This window comes from Mus caroli, unplaced genomic scaffold (genome assembly GCF_978045245.1).
Source record: "Mus caroli unplaced genomic scaffold, Mus_caroli_1 scaffold_7, whole genome shotgun sequence".
Taxonomy (NCBI): domain Eukaryota; kingdom Metazoa; phylum Chordata; class Mammalia; order Rodentia; family Muridae; genus Mus; species Mus caroli.
This window is the reverse complement of record NW_028227262.1, coordinates 77,924,662-77,940,547: the sequence shown is the minus strand read 5'-3', so window position 1 is coordinate 77,940,547 and position 15,886 is coordinate 77,924,662. Positions and strand designations below refer to the sequence as shown.

Genomic DNA, 15,886 nt, shown 5'->3' with positions numbered 1-15,886 from the left:
CTGGCGCATGCTGGCCTCTGTGACTCAGTTGTCCCAAGATATTGAGGTTCTGTCCCGAGTTCTCCCCTGGGGCAAGAGGCATCACACAGGTGCAACCCCTTGGCATGACTGAGTCTGAGATCTATCACTTCCTCTCACCAGAAAACAAGAGTCCTGGTGGGCTCTTTGAAAAGTCAAGGCTTTGATGCTGTAGAGGATGAAGATGAAGGCACTCGATACACACACACACACACACACACACACACACACACACACACACACACACATCACGACTCCGCCCCTGCCCTGGTGGCCCCGCCCTCTTAGCTCACTTACGTTCCTGGTGCCCCACCCGCCCAAGCTGGCTCCTAACCCACCTTTCAGTTGACTGAGCACTGAGGGAAACAGTGTCCCCAAAAGCGCCAAGATGCAGCCATGGCTCTGGCTGGTCTTCAGTATGAAGCTGGCAGGTAAGACCCAGAGTGGGGCTACCCCAAATCTGCACTAGAGCAGGGAACTTAGGCCTGGTGTCTCAGCAACAGGAGGAATAGACAGGAGCTGGGCTGTGGGAACAGGGGAGGCCGGTAGGCAGAGACCCTGAACCCGGAATGGAGATTCCTTCTCACTACCCAGAGAGGTCTGAGACGCCTAGGGCAGAAGTCACCTCTGTCCTACAGCCTGAACTAAAAGGGAGGAAGGAAAAATGGAAGAAAGAAAAGGGAAGAGAGAGATCTAAAACCGAAGGGGAAATGTTCAGGGTGCCCACCGGGATGTGCCCCGTGAAGTACCCAGAGGTCCTACAGACGTACTCTTATTACTTCCGGGGAAGTGCTTCTAGGAAATTGGACAACTATGGCAGGATACTCATTATGACCCCCTGACTCTCCAGTGTCCTTTGCAGCATCCCCCCCGCCCCCCTCCCCCAAGAAGCGGCACTGCAGTTGGGATGTTGGAGCTGGCATAGAGATGTGACCTAAAGAGATGTTGTCATTGTGGTCAACCCAGAGACTTTGCTTTCTAGAAGAAGACTTCCAATATCCATGGGTCTGGTACCTACTAAAGCCCCCAACTGATTATACTACTGAGGGAAACAAGGGAGGCCGGTCCCTGCCTCTGAACAGGTTAGCTAAACTGGTCAAAATAGGAAATGAAACAAGATTCTTTCAGGCCACTAAAGCTACCTCTGATCATTCTGGAAATACCAGGTTCCTCTGAAAATGGAGTCCTGGGCTACCAAGCAGATTAAATGAGACTGTATATGACCTAAAGCCTGGCTGTGTGTGCCCTCTGGGCAATTTGGAAAGGCCCCTGCCATCTGGGTATTTGTGGCCCCACTTTGAGTATAGGTCTCCTCAATTGGGAGGCTCGGAGTTCATTCACCCAAGTCCTAGGACCCCGGTTTGACTGCCAGTCCACTTTACACAGACTGTGGGACCTTGAGTTCAGCTTTCCCTCGAGCTCTGTTTGCTCCCGTGTAAAATGGGTCTCTCCGCATAGGATTTGGTGAGGATTAAATCAGACAACACACGCACTGTGCCTGACACACTGTGCTGATCTATATGGACATCATCACTTTATATTAACTTCTCCAAAGAGGCCAGTAACCCAACGCAATAAAAATGGCTGCGATGGGACAGAAATGGTAGCCTGAAACTCGGGGAAGGGAGATGGAGCAGCACCTCAGCCACAGGGGAGTAGTCACTCTTTCCATGCGATCAGAGGCTCGGAGTGGTCTGAGGGTGGAATTGGGATTAGTTCATCACATCAGTCCCAGGGAAGGCCCGAGCCACAATTCTAGGCAGGGATTAATGCCAAGCAGCTGCTTCTTCTGGGCTCACACCGCCTCTGGCCTCTGCTTAACCATGCCTGTCCTTGGCATTATATCTTGGCCATGATCTTCAGGGTGGCCCTCTGTTGCAAGCCAAAGAAAAAGGGCTTTCTAGATCAAATGGGTTTGTTGACACTCTCCTGGTCTTAGATGCAAAAGAAACTTGGTCTGATCCTCCTTGAGACTTCTCTTGGTGCCTAGAACATCTATCTCCTGAGACCATTAGACTTGCCGGCAGAATGGACCTGTGTGAGTGCTCACACAGGGACCTCCAGTGTCTGCATATGATTACGATTACCTGTGTGAGCTCTTCTCTGTTTACATATGACTTCACATCTCTTTTTCTCCCCTGAAATTCACTATGTAGCCCAGGCTGACCCCAAACTCAAAGAAATCCTCCTGACTCAGCTTCTCAAGTGTTAGGATACTAAGTGCGTACCACCATGTCTTCCTTTCTTTCCTTTCCAAATGTCAACAGCAAGGAGGACAGTAGTGACAAGCCAAGCTGCCCTTCTTTCACAGGCCACCAAGAACTTGGTGACTTCTGAGGTCCCACAGCTGCTACAGGGCAAAGGCTATGTTCATGGCCATGTCTGCAACTCCTTCTGCCTGCCCAGTCTTCCCATCTAAGACAAAATGAACTTCCAAGCTTGCATCTGTAATAACGGCCCTACCCGGAGGCGGGAGAAGTCAGTGATAGACCCATTGCAGGACTGGGGTGTGATGATCTCCCAGGGTCAGCTCCTTCCCCTTGGTCCAGACATCTCAGACTGTGTAAACCACTCTGTGCCTGTGACTCCAAATTTCTCTCGCAGCTTGCCCTAGGACTTTTCCAGCTGCTTAGAGCCCCTGAAGGACTACCTACACAGGCGAGGTGGGCAACTCGCTTTGGCTTTCGACTTTGGCTCTTTGGATTGAATCCAGTGAAATTCCAAACGAGGTAGCTTCATGCCAGTGTTTTCTCATGGGGGAGGGGGGCTAAAAATCCTGGAACCAGTGTGAGACTCCACCAAGATAGCTTATGCCAAGGGCCACACATAGAGGTGTGTTGTTAACCAAAAGCCACAGTCAAGGCACACTCAGAGAACTGCGTGCCTTGCAGTCAATGTTTGTGAGTTCTGAGTTCAAAAGACACCAAGTGCTGTTAATACCCTGACTCTTTCACCAGGCAGATTCCTCCTGTTTGCCTGTGACATGAACTTACTGTGATTCTGAGGCCCCACCACTGTGCTAGGGGGTTGAACTCAGGGGTCAGGCTTGGTACTAACACCTTTACTTGTTGAGCCACCTCACAAGCCCTCCTCTCTCTACCCTCCCTCCTTCCTTCCCTCCCTCCTTCCCTCCTGCCTTCCTTCTTTCCTTTCTTAAAAATTATGTTTTTTAACCTTTTAGATGGGTGTGAGTCACCAAGTGGTTGCTGGGAATTGGACTCAGGACCTCTGGAAGAGCAGCCAATGCTCTTAACCACTGAGCCACCTCTCCACTCCCACCTCTTTTCTTTTTTTCTTTTTTTTTTTTTCTTTTTTTTTTTTAAGATAAGTTCTCAGGTAGCCCAGGCTGGCCTTGAACTCACTAGGCAACCAAACTCGAAGTTCTGGCCCTGTACTTCCACCCACAGAGTGCTAAGATTGTGTGTGTATAGCAACAGCCTGGTTGATGTCTTCTGGTTTCTTGTAGCTCTCTGGAGCAGCTCTGCCCTCATTCAGACCCCTTCATACCTGCTGGTTCAAACCAACCATACGGCAAAGATGTCCTGTGAGGTTAAAAGCTTCCCTAAGTTAACAAGCATCTACTGGCTGCGGGAGCGCCAGGACCCCACCAAGGACAAGTACTTTGAGTTCTTGGCCTCCTGGAGTTCTTCCAAAGGAGTTTTGTATGGTGAAAAAGTGGAAAAGAAGAAAAATATAATTCTTGAGTCTTCAGACTCAAGCCGGCCCTTTCTCAGTATCACGAATGTGAAGCCAGAGGACAGTGACTTCTACTTCTGCGCGATGGTTGGGAGTCCCAAGATGGTCTTTGGGACAGGGACGAAGCTGACTGTGGGTAAGAATTTTCTCAAGGCTGTGAATGAGCACACACACACACACACATGTACACACATGTGCACACACACATATGCACACATGCTTGTTCATACAGATGTACACTCACATGCACACATACACATGTGATTGCACACATATGCACACACACACACACACACACACACACACTCACACACCGGGCACTGGAGCTGCCTACTCTCAGTGAGCCTCACTCTGCAGCCATGACTAATCACACCACTTCTAAGACTAATAGAAAAGATACATTGAGAGTCACCCAGGCCAAACGCCTTTGAGGGTCGCATACAGCTGGGTCCCTTAATACTTCCACCCACCCAGCAGGTGGTATATTTGTTCTCCCTCTTTAGATGGGAATCAGATGAGATGAAAACAGGTAGGTCAGTCAAAGGTGGGTGCTGATGATTCTGATGGAGACAAAGACAGCAATCTCAGGACCCTGAGTACATACGGACTCTCACTGTCTGGGCGCATGCTCATTGTTTCTGAGGTAGCAGAAAAGCAGTTGTCCTCAGCATTCTTTGTGGGGTTCAGTGGCTCAAATCCACACTTGGGGCTTCAATGGGCAAAGAAGCTGGTCCCCAGGTCTAGTCTGGCTACCAATCCATCACATGCCCTTCCCTCCCAAAGCCTCAGTTTGCAGCTGCTGGTTCACCTCAACTTCTACAAAGCTGCAGTTTCATGAAATAAACGATCCTAAGCAGAAGTACACTGCAAACCTCAGACACCATTTTCTGTTTTCTAAGAGACATCTAGTTAAGAAGGAATGTGTGCATTTTATTGAACCCAGCTTATCAAAACAGTATTAGCATTTCAACAGCATTTTTCCATACGCAGCATTTGATATATAGTTTATGCATACGGCATATCTGGGTTCAGACTAGCCACACTGGACAGTGAGCATTCCTCTCTTGGGGTGGAAAGGGATCAGCGTAGATTCTCTCAGGCCAGTGGTTGGCTATAGTTCTCTCTTCAGCTCAACCCAGGACTTGGACTCTCATCATCTTGCTTCAGATTCGCCTGGGGACTGAAAGTCACGAGCACCCCGGGCATCCCCAGAAGTTAGGCCCCTCCGCCTAAGGACAGCTGGGGATAGTGCCAGAGTTATAAAAAACACAACAGTGGCACCAGAAACAGAGCGAGGTCTCCATGGCCTCTCTGGTCTCTCGTCTTATGGGGATGGGTGGGGTTAGGTAAAATAAGGATGGGCAGAAGCCCACTTTGAAACATGGGCTTTGTGCTTGTTTTTTTGGGTCTTGGTTGGTTGGTTTGGTTTTGCTTCTGTTTCAAGGAGCCCTGTGCCTTCCTAGTGCTTCAGGGTCTGAGACAGGAGGATGGTGATTTTCCATCTCTACCTATCCTGGCGTCCATGTTTCTAAGTCCTATGTACTGTCCAACAGCCCAGGAACAGCAGTGGCTTCCCAAGTTCCTTCTTTGATACAATCCCCCCAGTGACAGATCCCCAGAGCCTAAGCCTACCTGCCTGGTTGAAGGGTCCCAGTGTTTTAGAGGAGACATACAGAGAGTATTGGGAAAATGGGCCTTGTTCAGGCCTTTAAGAACACTATGGATTCGAAGGACTTGTCCCTCTCAAAAAAAGACAGAGGGAGAGGTCTCGAACTCACAAATCAGGGAGCAACCTGACTCAGAGCAAGATGAAATTAAAACAGAACAACCCTCTCTTGTCTCTACCCCTCCCATCAGACCAGGCTGCTGTGCTATCTCCCCCCACCCCCAGCTCAGAGACAGCTGAGAGACCCCTGCATCTTTGAGTGCTACAATGAGGCATATAGACTTTAGGGGTTATGAGCATTTAAAGGACTTAACAGCCACCAGGTCCAGACTCTTAGACCTCGGCAGTGCTATTGGCTGTCATTTTGCAACAGCTCTTTGACACTAATGGTCAGAAAACTTGCAGTGACCAAATGTGGTTAATGTTCTGTCAAAGGTGGTATGGGAAATGGTCTTTTGGTTTCTCCTAGCCCCTCACCTACTTCTCTGCTGAGAGTAGTATGCAGGAGATCTGTTTCCTCGCTGGTCAGCCAACAAAGTGGAGGGTGGAGATGGTCCCGTATTCCATACCTCAGAACCTCGTGGTCTTTCTGCTCAGTGAGTCAGTCCCACTGTCCTCTCCTTCCTCTCTCCCACCCCTCAGTGAGAGACATTGGATCAAAATTGAGGAGAGGAGAGGCCATCTAGGAAAAGGAGAAGGGCCTGAAGCACAGCACTTATCCATCTCTCTCAGCCAGTGTTATTCATGTAGGAAGACCAACCGACTCCTTTCCATGGGCTTGCTCTATTGGCCTAGGGATTGCAGAGAAGGCTGAGATCGGTCATGCCAAAGGACCAAGGTGTCGATTCACTTGGTTTTGTTTTGTCTTTTGAGACAGGGTATTTCTATACAGCCGTGGCTGTCCTGGAACTCATGTAGACCATGTGAGCCTCCTCAGACTCACAGAGATCCTCCAGCCTCTGTCTCCTGAGTGTTGGGATTAAAGGTGTGTGCTACCACACTGGGCTACAATAAGGACAGCAACCCCAGGTCTTCTGTCAATCATAGTCATGCCTATAGTACACTTCACTAGGCACACTGCTCTCTTAATTCTCACAATAAAGTAGAAGCCAGCTCTGTTTTTTGTTTGTTTGTTTGTTTTGTTTTGTTTTGGTTTGGTTTGGTTTTTTGTTTTTGGGGGTTTTTTGTTTGTTTTTGTTTTTGTTTTTGAGACAGGATTTCTCTGTGTAGCCCTGGCTGTCCTAGAACTCACTCTGAAGACCAGACTAAAGGGGGGGGGGATGCATTTGCAGAAATGGATACAGTACAGTCCACTGTACTGAAAGGAGGAAACCAAGCAGCCAAGTATGTCGCTCGGTTGGTGGAGTGCTTGCCTAGCATGTACAAAGCCCTGGGTTCAACCCCTAACCCTGCATAAATGGCCATCGTGGCCCACAAGTGTAAGCCCAGCACTTGAGAGGTGGAGGCAGGAAAATCACAAGTTCAACTTAGAGATCCACCTGCCTTTGCCTCCCAACTGCTTAAATTAAAGGCCAGTGCCATTACTGCCTGGCAAAAGTCCTCTTCTTTGCAGCAAATGGGAAGTTGAGGAACAGACAACTTAGCCGAGACTGCACGGTTGTTAATGATGGGCACAAGGCTCTGCTCGGGACACCCTGCTAGCTAATCCCCACCATTTATCTGAGGACTGAGAAACCAGATATGAATTCTTGTGCTCTGTGACCTGAAATTCTGTGGCAGCCAAGGCAACAATCATGAGGGCATCAATGCCTAGAAGAAAGGCACACAGTCTGTCTGTAAGTCCTGCTGTTTACCTGACTAAGATATAGGTCTTGCTTCTTTCTATAGTTGATGTCCTTCCTACAACTGCCCCAACCAAGAAGACGACCCTGAAGATGAAGAAGAAGCAATGCCCGTTCCCCCACCCAGAGACCCAGAAGGGTACGTTTTCCATTGTTGCACTCACATAAAAAAAGGTAGCTTTCCACTTTCCTTTCCTCCCTCCCCACTTCTCTTTCCTTCCTTCCTCCTTGAGCAAACACAAAGTCTTGGCTCTGTAGCCTATTTCTCTAGATCCAAAATGATGACAACAAAAGGTACCCTGTGTATGACACTAACTCGCAATCTAGTCAGGCCACACTCACAAATCATTACAGAGTAAGACCTTAAGGAAACCAACCCTAGCCAAACACAGCCCACAGAAAAGTGCTCACAACCCAGTTGTTCCTCAACAAGACAGGGCCGAGGGGCTACGAGGGCACGTGTGGGATGAAGAACTGAAGTCACAAGATATCTCAGCTAGTACCTGTGCTTGCTACCAAGCCTGGTTGTGTTCGACTGGGACCCATATGGTAGAAGGAGAAAACTGACTCCTGCAAGTTGTCCTCTGACAGAGAGAGAGAGAGGGAGAGGGAGAGGGAGAGGGAGAGGGAGAGGGAGAGGGAGAGGGAGAGGGAGAGGGAGAGGGAGAGGGAGAGGGAGAGGGAGAGGGAGAGGGAGAGGGAGAGGGAGAGGGAGAGGGAGAGGGAGAGGGAGAGGGAGAGGGAGAGGGAGAGAGAGAGAACACTTTTATATATAGAGAGAGGCAGCAATCGGTTGGAATAAGTAACCATTCTCCTCCAACCACAACAGCATCTCTGGCTGCCATTTCACTCCAAAGGAGCTTTGTTTGCCCCACCACTCTCCAGACCCTGCCACTCTGCCCCTAGCTCCACCACCTTGCAAACGTGGACATATAGCTTGCGTGCCATCAGCTTCCCTCATTTGCAGCTCACCAACTGGGTAAGCTGTGACCAATTTGCCAAGCTCTGCAAAGTGCCCCCAAGACCAGCTGTATCCCCAGCCTTAGTTTCTCAGAACTATGAAGTGAGAGGGAACAGTAAAGCAACTCCTTGTCTCTGTCCTCAGAAGCCGAAGCGTTCAGCTGGTGCTGTCCTTGGTGCATCGTACATACCCAGCCCACATTCACTTCCTCCCTCACGTGTGGAGGGCTTTCTAGACTTCTTAACCTGGAGCCCAGACTTGTCCTTTCACCCCCGAGGCTTGGCTCTGCATCCCAGCCCTGTAGGGAGACCAACTCCCGGGCTGGTCTAAGGCCAGAGAGTATTGGAGAAGGATCTAGGACATTAGGAACACAAGCCCTACAGTTTAAATAGCTTGTGAAAATCAGGTAAGTGAACAGATATCTGACTCACAGAACGATCATGTAAGTGGCTTATGTGAGCAGATAGGCTGAAGCCCACCCAGAGTTGGGATTGGAGTAAAATCAGTCATCTCCCTCTCTCTCCCACGAAGGCACACAGGACTGACAGAAACTGGGCCAGTACGGTGCACTGTGGGGTGGGAATGTAAAGGAAGGTATCCAGCAGTTGACTACAACCCAAATGGACGTCTGTGGTTTAGTAGTCCCCATTTTCAGCTTCTACCTTGGGAAGGCACCTACATATAGAAGCATGCCAGAATGTTCTCTGAGGGGCTGTTTATAAAAGTAACACCCAGGAAACAGCTAAGATTTCCACTGATGGCTAAACTCCAGGGTTTCCATAGGACTTCCTGTGCTTCTGCTGGGGAAAGATGTGCTGGCCTGACTAAAGGGGTTGGGGGAGGGATGCATTTGCAGAAATGGATACAGTACAGTCCACTGTACTGAAAGGAGGAAACCAAGCAGCCAAGTATGTCGCTCGGTTGGTGGAGTGCTTGCCTAGCATGTACAAAGCCCTGGGTTCAACCTCTAACCCTGCATAAATGGCCATCGTGGCCCACAAGTGTAAGCCCAGCACTTGAGAGGTGGAGGCAGGAAAATCAGAAGTTCAAGGTCATTTTTGGCCACAGAGAATTAGAGACCAGCCTGGGAGGCAGGAAACTTTATCTTTAAAAATCAAAAAGCAGAGACAGAAATTAGAGAGATGACTTTTCAGATTAAGGTGCTTGCTATGAAAGCACGTGGCCCTGAGTTCAAATTTGAGGTGCCCACATAAAAAGCAGAGCACAGCAACACACACCTGTAACCCTGACTTTGGGGGTGGGGCAGAGACAGGAGAACCCCTGGGGTTTGCTGGCCACCAACCTAGTGCTGGGTTTAGTGAGAGACACTGTCTTAAGAGAATGAGGTAGAAAGTGACTGAGCAGGACACCTGTCATGCTCCTCTGGTCACCATACCCACACACGTGTGTGCACACACCATGTGCACACCCATACACGTATGTAAACACTGAACACTGGGGGGTTTAGATGCAAAGGGGAAGGACGCCAAATTATCAATGTTGGTCTGTGAGCATTCTAGCTCCGTGAAAAATACAATGAAAATATAGCTGTCTGTTTTTTTTGTGTGTGTGTGTGAAATTCAAATAAAAGGATTTTTTTTTAATGAATAGTAAAACCATATTACTAGGCATGGTGTGTGTCTACTCCCTTTGAAACAGCTCCCAAGTCTTATTAGCATTTAAAAAAAATACAGATGTAACACGGCATTTTCTACATAAAATTATCTCAGTGATATTTAAAGTGAATTTTAAAGTGAGCCAGAAGCCATTCTGCTTAAAATGCAACCAGGAGGGGCTGCCTCCTGGGACAGGAGTCACATAGTTCTCTGTGAGTTTCAGGTCAGCCAGGGCTACAAAATGAAGACTGCATAGTGAAACTGGGTGTCAAGAAACACACAAGCCGGCCAGTGATACTCTCTGGGAGGATGAGCTGCTCCTTGCTGTGTCCGAGTCAGTGTTGCATGTGTGTGTCATGTGTGTCTTTTTCAGGCCTGACATGCAGCCTTACTACCCTCAGCCTGCTGGTAGCCTGCATCCTGGTTCTGCTGGCATCCCTCGGAGTGGCCATCCACTTTTACTGTGAGTCAGTGCCTGCGGGACATTGAAGGGCCCCCACTTTGCTACCTGAAGTGTGTGTATACCAGGAGTTCTTTGTTCACTGCGGTAGCAGAATAAATAGTAAACCTACCGCCAGCAAACCTTATGGCTTGACAGCAGTTTTCTGTTTTTGAGAGACTTGGAGAGTTCAGGAACTTGAACTCAGGGCATGTTGGGTGCTCTCTACCACTGAGACACACAGGCCCACCACCGACCCAGAAAGCCAGAGATTCCACCTGTGTCAGCAGTTAGATGAATGCTAGGTTTGAGTCCATTGTAGCTCACTGTTCTACCTTCAAATGACTTTGATCTTGGTCTCAGTGGATCTCAGCTGACTCACCCAGGAGTAAAATATTGCCTACATACAAGAGATGCATTAAAAGCTGCTATCTATAATGTCCTTGGGACTCATGTGCTAGCTACATGGGGGCTCATGGCCAGTAGCCATGAAAGCTGGGTACCCCAAAGAGCTCACCCTTCCCCAGTGACACTGCAGGGAGATTCACATGGCTGCTGCTCTTAGCTCCTCTGTCACCCAGGCTCTGCAGTCACTGACCTAGAGGAGAGGCCAGACTACCCCTGGTCCTGGTCACCTTTGCCACCTCGAGCACATCACCGTCTCTCCCTGGGCATCTATAAAGGGAAGCAGGAAACATCAGGGCCACCAACCAGATCAGTGTCTCTTACATTTTCCGGGTCACAGATTCCTTTGATTTAACAGCTGTGGCCCCCACCTCGGAGAACAGAGCTGAGAGCATAAATTCTTTGGTACACTGTTATCCTCTGCAAACCCTGTTATAAGAACCCCAGTGGTCTAGCTGAGCCTGGTGCACATGCCTGTAATCCCAGTACTTTGGAGGCAAAGGTTGAAAGATCAGGAGTTCAAGGTCAGCCTTGGCTACATAGTGAATTTGAGGTTTGAGGCCAGCCTGGGCCACCTAAGACTCTGTTTCCAAAACATAGAAAAATGTTCTGAAGAAGCAAACACAGCACGCTTTTCTTTCCTCACTGCATTTCGGAAGGACTGTGCCACACTGCTTTGGATGCCTTTTAAGTTCTGCTGCTGCCTGATGCAAAAAAAAAAGGCAATGGCCTTTGTTTTGTGCTATTGAAATTTGAACCAGGCCTGATGTCCCACCACTGTCCTAGGCCCCCAGTCTCCAGGAAAGCTTATTTAAGGTACAAACTGGATTAGAGGAAATGCATTAAAACTCTGGCACCAGCTACATGGTTTCAGGCAAGTTATTTGACAACTCACATGCTCCATGTCTCAGTTTCCACCCACGTGAGATGGGTAGAGTAGGGTAGCATTCATGAAGGCTATTAGAATCATGGAATGGATGACTGAGTAATTTTTAAACACTTCAAACTTATATAAGCAAGCAACAAAAGTGAGAAGTGTGAGGAATCTGGGGACCACCCTAGCACCCCAGAAGAAGCCTCGGGCGTTGGCTAACCATGCTGCCTTCCTCTCGGGCTCTGAGGTTTTGATGCCAGTGATCCACCAACCAGCTCTGACTTGTTTGTCTCTGCTCTGCTCTTCCAGGTGTGCGGAGGAGAGCCCGAATTCGCTTCATGAAACAGTAAGTGCTGTTCTCCAAAAAGTCACAAACTCGGGGGCCTGAGGGTTTGGATGATTTGACAGAGGGTTTGCCTAGCGATCCCCTGCATCACATAAACCAAGATCATGGCTTACTCCAAGCATGCCTTTAAACCCAAAAGTTGGGAGGAAGAAGCAGGCGATTTCTGTGAGTTTAAGGCTAGCCTGGTCTACATAGTGAGTTCCAGGACAGCCAGGACTACACAGAGAGAGACCTTGACTAAAGAAAAGGGAAGTTCCCAGTCATCCTCAGTTACACTGAAAGTCCAAGGCCAGGCTCACTACAGATCCTATCTCTCGAATAACTAACCAGCGACGTAAGTTTAAAAGTACATGAAAAAAGATCACCCTGTATCTGTCGGCCCTTAGCAAAGGGCTTGTGCAAGACAGAGGCTGTGGTTCCCTGGCTTCAGGTCTAAGATCTCATCCCCAGGCTCATATTGTGTTCCTGGATTTGATTCAGTGCTGCTGTTTCGAGACTGGGTGTCTTATAGTCCACTCTGGTCTCAAACTCGCTATTTGCCAAGGCTAAGCTTTAAGTACCAATCCTCCTACCTCTACCTCCTCAATGTGCTGGGACTATATGCATGTACCACCATGCCTGGTATATGAGTGCTGAGATCAAATGCAAGGCTTGGTGCACACAGGGAAGAGCTCTGCCAACTGAGCCCCAGCCCTTGGAGTTGATTTTTTTTTCCTTCAACATAGATGTTTCTCATCTGCCTGATCCTGACAGATCAATTTGATCCTGAGAATACACAGCCTACAAACACACACACACACACGGTGGGGTGGGGAGGAGAGAGAGAGAGAGAGAGAGAGAGAGAGAGAGAGAGAGAGAGAGGTTTGAAGAAAGTAAAGACCATGCCTCCAATTGGAAGAGGGCACTAGAACCTTGTGCTCAAGGGAGGTCTAGATCTGACCAGTCCAGTCCAGGTCTAAATCTGAATTGGCGGCAAGCATCTTTACCCACAGAGCCATCTCGCTAGCTGTGCCTACAGTATTTTATGGGCATATTACAATTGTAGTTTGGATCGTGAGCAAGCTCTACTTTGTGGGTGGGAATTAGAAACCACCTTCACCTGACAGACAATAAAGATAACTTGAGAGCATCTAAGACGAGACCTCCAGAGAGTCTGGTGCAAAAAGCTGCTCTTTGTAGGCTTTTGTAGACGTCAGCCTGATCCTGGCACTCCCAGGGATTTGTCCCATGTCCTTCGATTGTTTTGTCTGTTCTCCAGTGACCCGACAATGCCACAGATGAAGAAGCTAGGATAGTCCCTGAGATTTGGCAACCAAGAGTTCTAAGGACCAGTGAGACCGAGAGCGTGCACAGCACGTGTTTGTGTGGAGGTGGGGAGGTCCAAGGCTGGTTCCTGAGCCCCCCTCCTTTCTTAGGGCAGCTCTGCCCTCATCTATGGTCTGTTTTTACATTTACTAATAAAATATAGTGGCAAACATCTGAATGCTGATACTTGAGAAGTGAGGCAAGAAGACTAGAAGTTCAAAATCATAGTCAAATAATAAATATAAGTATTATTATTATTATTTAGCCAGGCTCAGTAGTGCATGCCTTTAATCCTGGTACTTGAGAGGCAGAGGCAAATGGCAGGCAGATCTCTGTGAGTCAGTCTGGTCTACACAGTGAGGAGATCTAGGGATATGTAAAGAGACCCTGTTTTTAAAACACCAAAAAGAAAGTAATTTGAACAAAAATGTTTGTAGATTTAGTTTACTTAGAGGGAGGGAGGGAGAGGGTGAAGAAAAGGGAGAGGGAGAAAGAGAGGGAGAGAGAGAGTTTGAGACAGTATCTCAAAGGCTAGCCTGGAGATCTTTAACTCTAGCATGCCCAATTGGTTTATAACTTTGAAACCTAAAACAAAACCTTCTAGGTATGGACACAATAGTCCCTCAGATCAGCTCAGGCCTCACAGATCAACATGCAATTTGAGACAGATATTATCAACCTTCCGTCTTGGAGCATCCTCCCACCAGTGGTCCATCGCTTCTGGACTCCTGTATGCACTTATAATCAGGTCATCTTAGGAAGTGCTTCAAGAAGCAATATCACTCAAAGCTAGGAGGTTTTAGCATCTTTTTTTTTTCTTTTTTAAGCATTTCTTTATTTTGTGTATACACATGCATTGTGGTAGGGCAGAATAACTAGTACTGGGTATTGAGCTCAGATCATCAGACTTGGGAGTAAAAGCAGCTCTACTCACTGAGACATCCTACTGGTCCCAAAGATAGTAGTTTTGAGCCATAGTGTGTGTGTGTGTGTGGGGGGGTGTACACCTGTGTGTCTCTGTATGTTATTTTGTTGTAGTTTGGTTTTCTTTGTTGTTGGTTTGGTTTGGTTTTTTTAAACTTTAAGGTTTAAAATGATAGAAGTGGGCCTTACAAAAACCATCCTAACAGAGCTCTCAGCCCCAGGCATACCCACCTCTTCCTCCATCTGCCATTGCTTTTGCTAAAAGAAATATAGCAAAAGTGTCACTGGCCTGAAAATAAGAGTCTTACAATTTGCTGTTGTTTCCCAGGTTTCACAAATGATCAGCGCCCACAACACTGATAGCCCGCTAGCAATAAAAGGACTATAACTCAATCAAAGCAAGATTTGGACTAGTGAGAGACAGTGCATTCAGGACTGGAGAGGCCCTTGCCCTTGCTCAAGCTGCCTGCTTTGAACTGCTGCAAGCTCTGTGTGTGGTCTGGGGTCTCACAGGGAAGGCCCCAGAACCCAAGCACACTCACAGAGTGGCTGAAGAACCAAGAACTACCACACCACCATGTACTCTTCTTGGACTGGGCCTTGGACAGTGGCCTTCCAGCCACTGTCTTTGTCAGTTGCTTGGTAGGACAGCCTTATTGACTCTTTGGCCTTTCATGGAAGAGAGCTAGCCGGGCAGCCCTGGAGAAGACTGCAAATCCTCACACAGAGAAGCCACCTCATGAATAAGGTTTCCTGCAAACAGTTTCTGGGCTCTCAGCAGCCATCTTACTCTCTCAGGCCTTGCCTCTCAGGGTTTGGGAGGCTGTTGGCTCAGGAGACAGACTTCTACTTCATCTCCTAGTAGGAAGTTTCTTAAGCTTCACTTCTTCTCTCTCATGGCTTATATATTTCTTCTCTCACTCTCTGCCCTTTTAATGAAAATGTTTTGGCTATAAATATAAAGTCCTATGTTAAAGACCTCAGACAAGCTAGGAGTGACAAGGACTGGGAATGTAGGACTCCAGCCTAAATAAATGCACAAGGTCCTGGGTTTAGTCACCACATGGGGTGGGGGTGGGGAGAAAGGAGGGGTGAGTTCATTTTGTGTGTTCTCATCTTACATCTAAAACTCTCATTTGGCTACATTCATTGTGCCCATAACTTGAATTGTGGATGAAGAGATTAGGAAATACCTAGGACTCCCAAAGCCAGGCCATGCTGCTGTGATGCACATGAGCATGGGCGCGCGTTCACACATACACACACACACACACACACACACACACACACACAGTTCCAAATGCTTTCACCTACAGTGATACTAGAAGCCCTTTCAATAGAAAAGAACAGGTGTTTGTTTCAGCCGTTGGAGGGCCTTGAAGTCTGTCTTTTAGGGGGGAGGGGATAGCTATGGCTTGCCTAAAACTCAATACATAAATAAGACTAACCTCAAACTTAAAGAAATCTGCCTGCATTTGGATTCCAGGCACTGGGATTAAAGGTGTGAGCCCCACACTTGGTAATTTTAAAAATATCTGTATGCACATGCAGATGAATATGTGGTGTGTGTGTGTGTGTGTGTGTGTGTGTGTGTGTGTGTCAGAGAACAACTTCTAGAAGTTGGTTCTTTCCTTCCACTGTGATTCCAGGCATAGACTCAGGTCATGAGACTTGTGTCTTCACCTGATGAGGCATCTTACCAGCTGACACTGGCCAACTCCTCTTTACTTCTTCTTCTTCTTCTTCTTCTTCTTCTTCTTCTTCTTCTTCTTCTTCTTCTTCTTCTTCTTCTTCTTCTTCTTCTTCTTCTTCTTCTTCTTCTCCTCCTCCTCCT

General features: G+C 48.0%; 1 protein-coding gene across 1 annotated transcript; it reads left to right on the top strand.

Moving 5' to 3' along the window:
• Positions 1 to 370: 370 nt before the first annotated feature.
• On the top strand, positions 371 to 15,126 carry Cd8b (CD8 subunit beta). Its single transcript, XM_021165687.2, has 6 exons — positions 371 to 449; positions 3,485 to 3,850; positions 7,229 to 7,321; positions 10,133 to 10,222; positions 11,787 to 11,823; positions 14,381 to 15,126. The coding sequence occupies exons 1-6, from the start codon at positions 407 to 409 to the stop codon at positions 14,391 to 14,393; spliced, it is 642 nt and encodes a 213-aa protein (XP_021021346.1). The 5' UTR covers positions 371 to 406; the 3' UTR covers positions 14,394 to 15,126.
• The last annotated feature ends 760 nt before the right edge of the window (positions 15,127 to 15,886 follow it).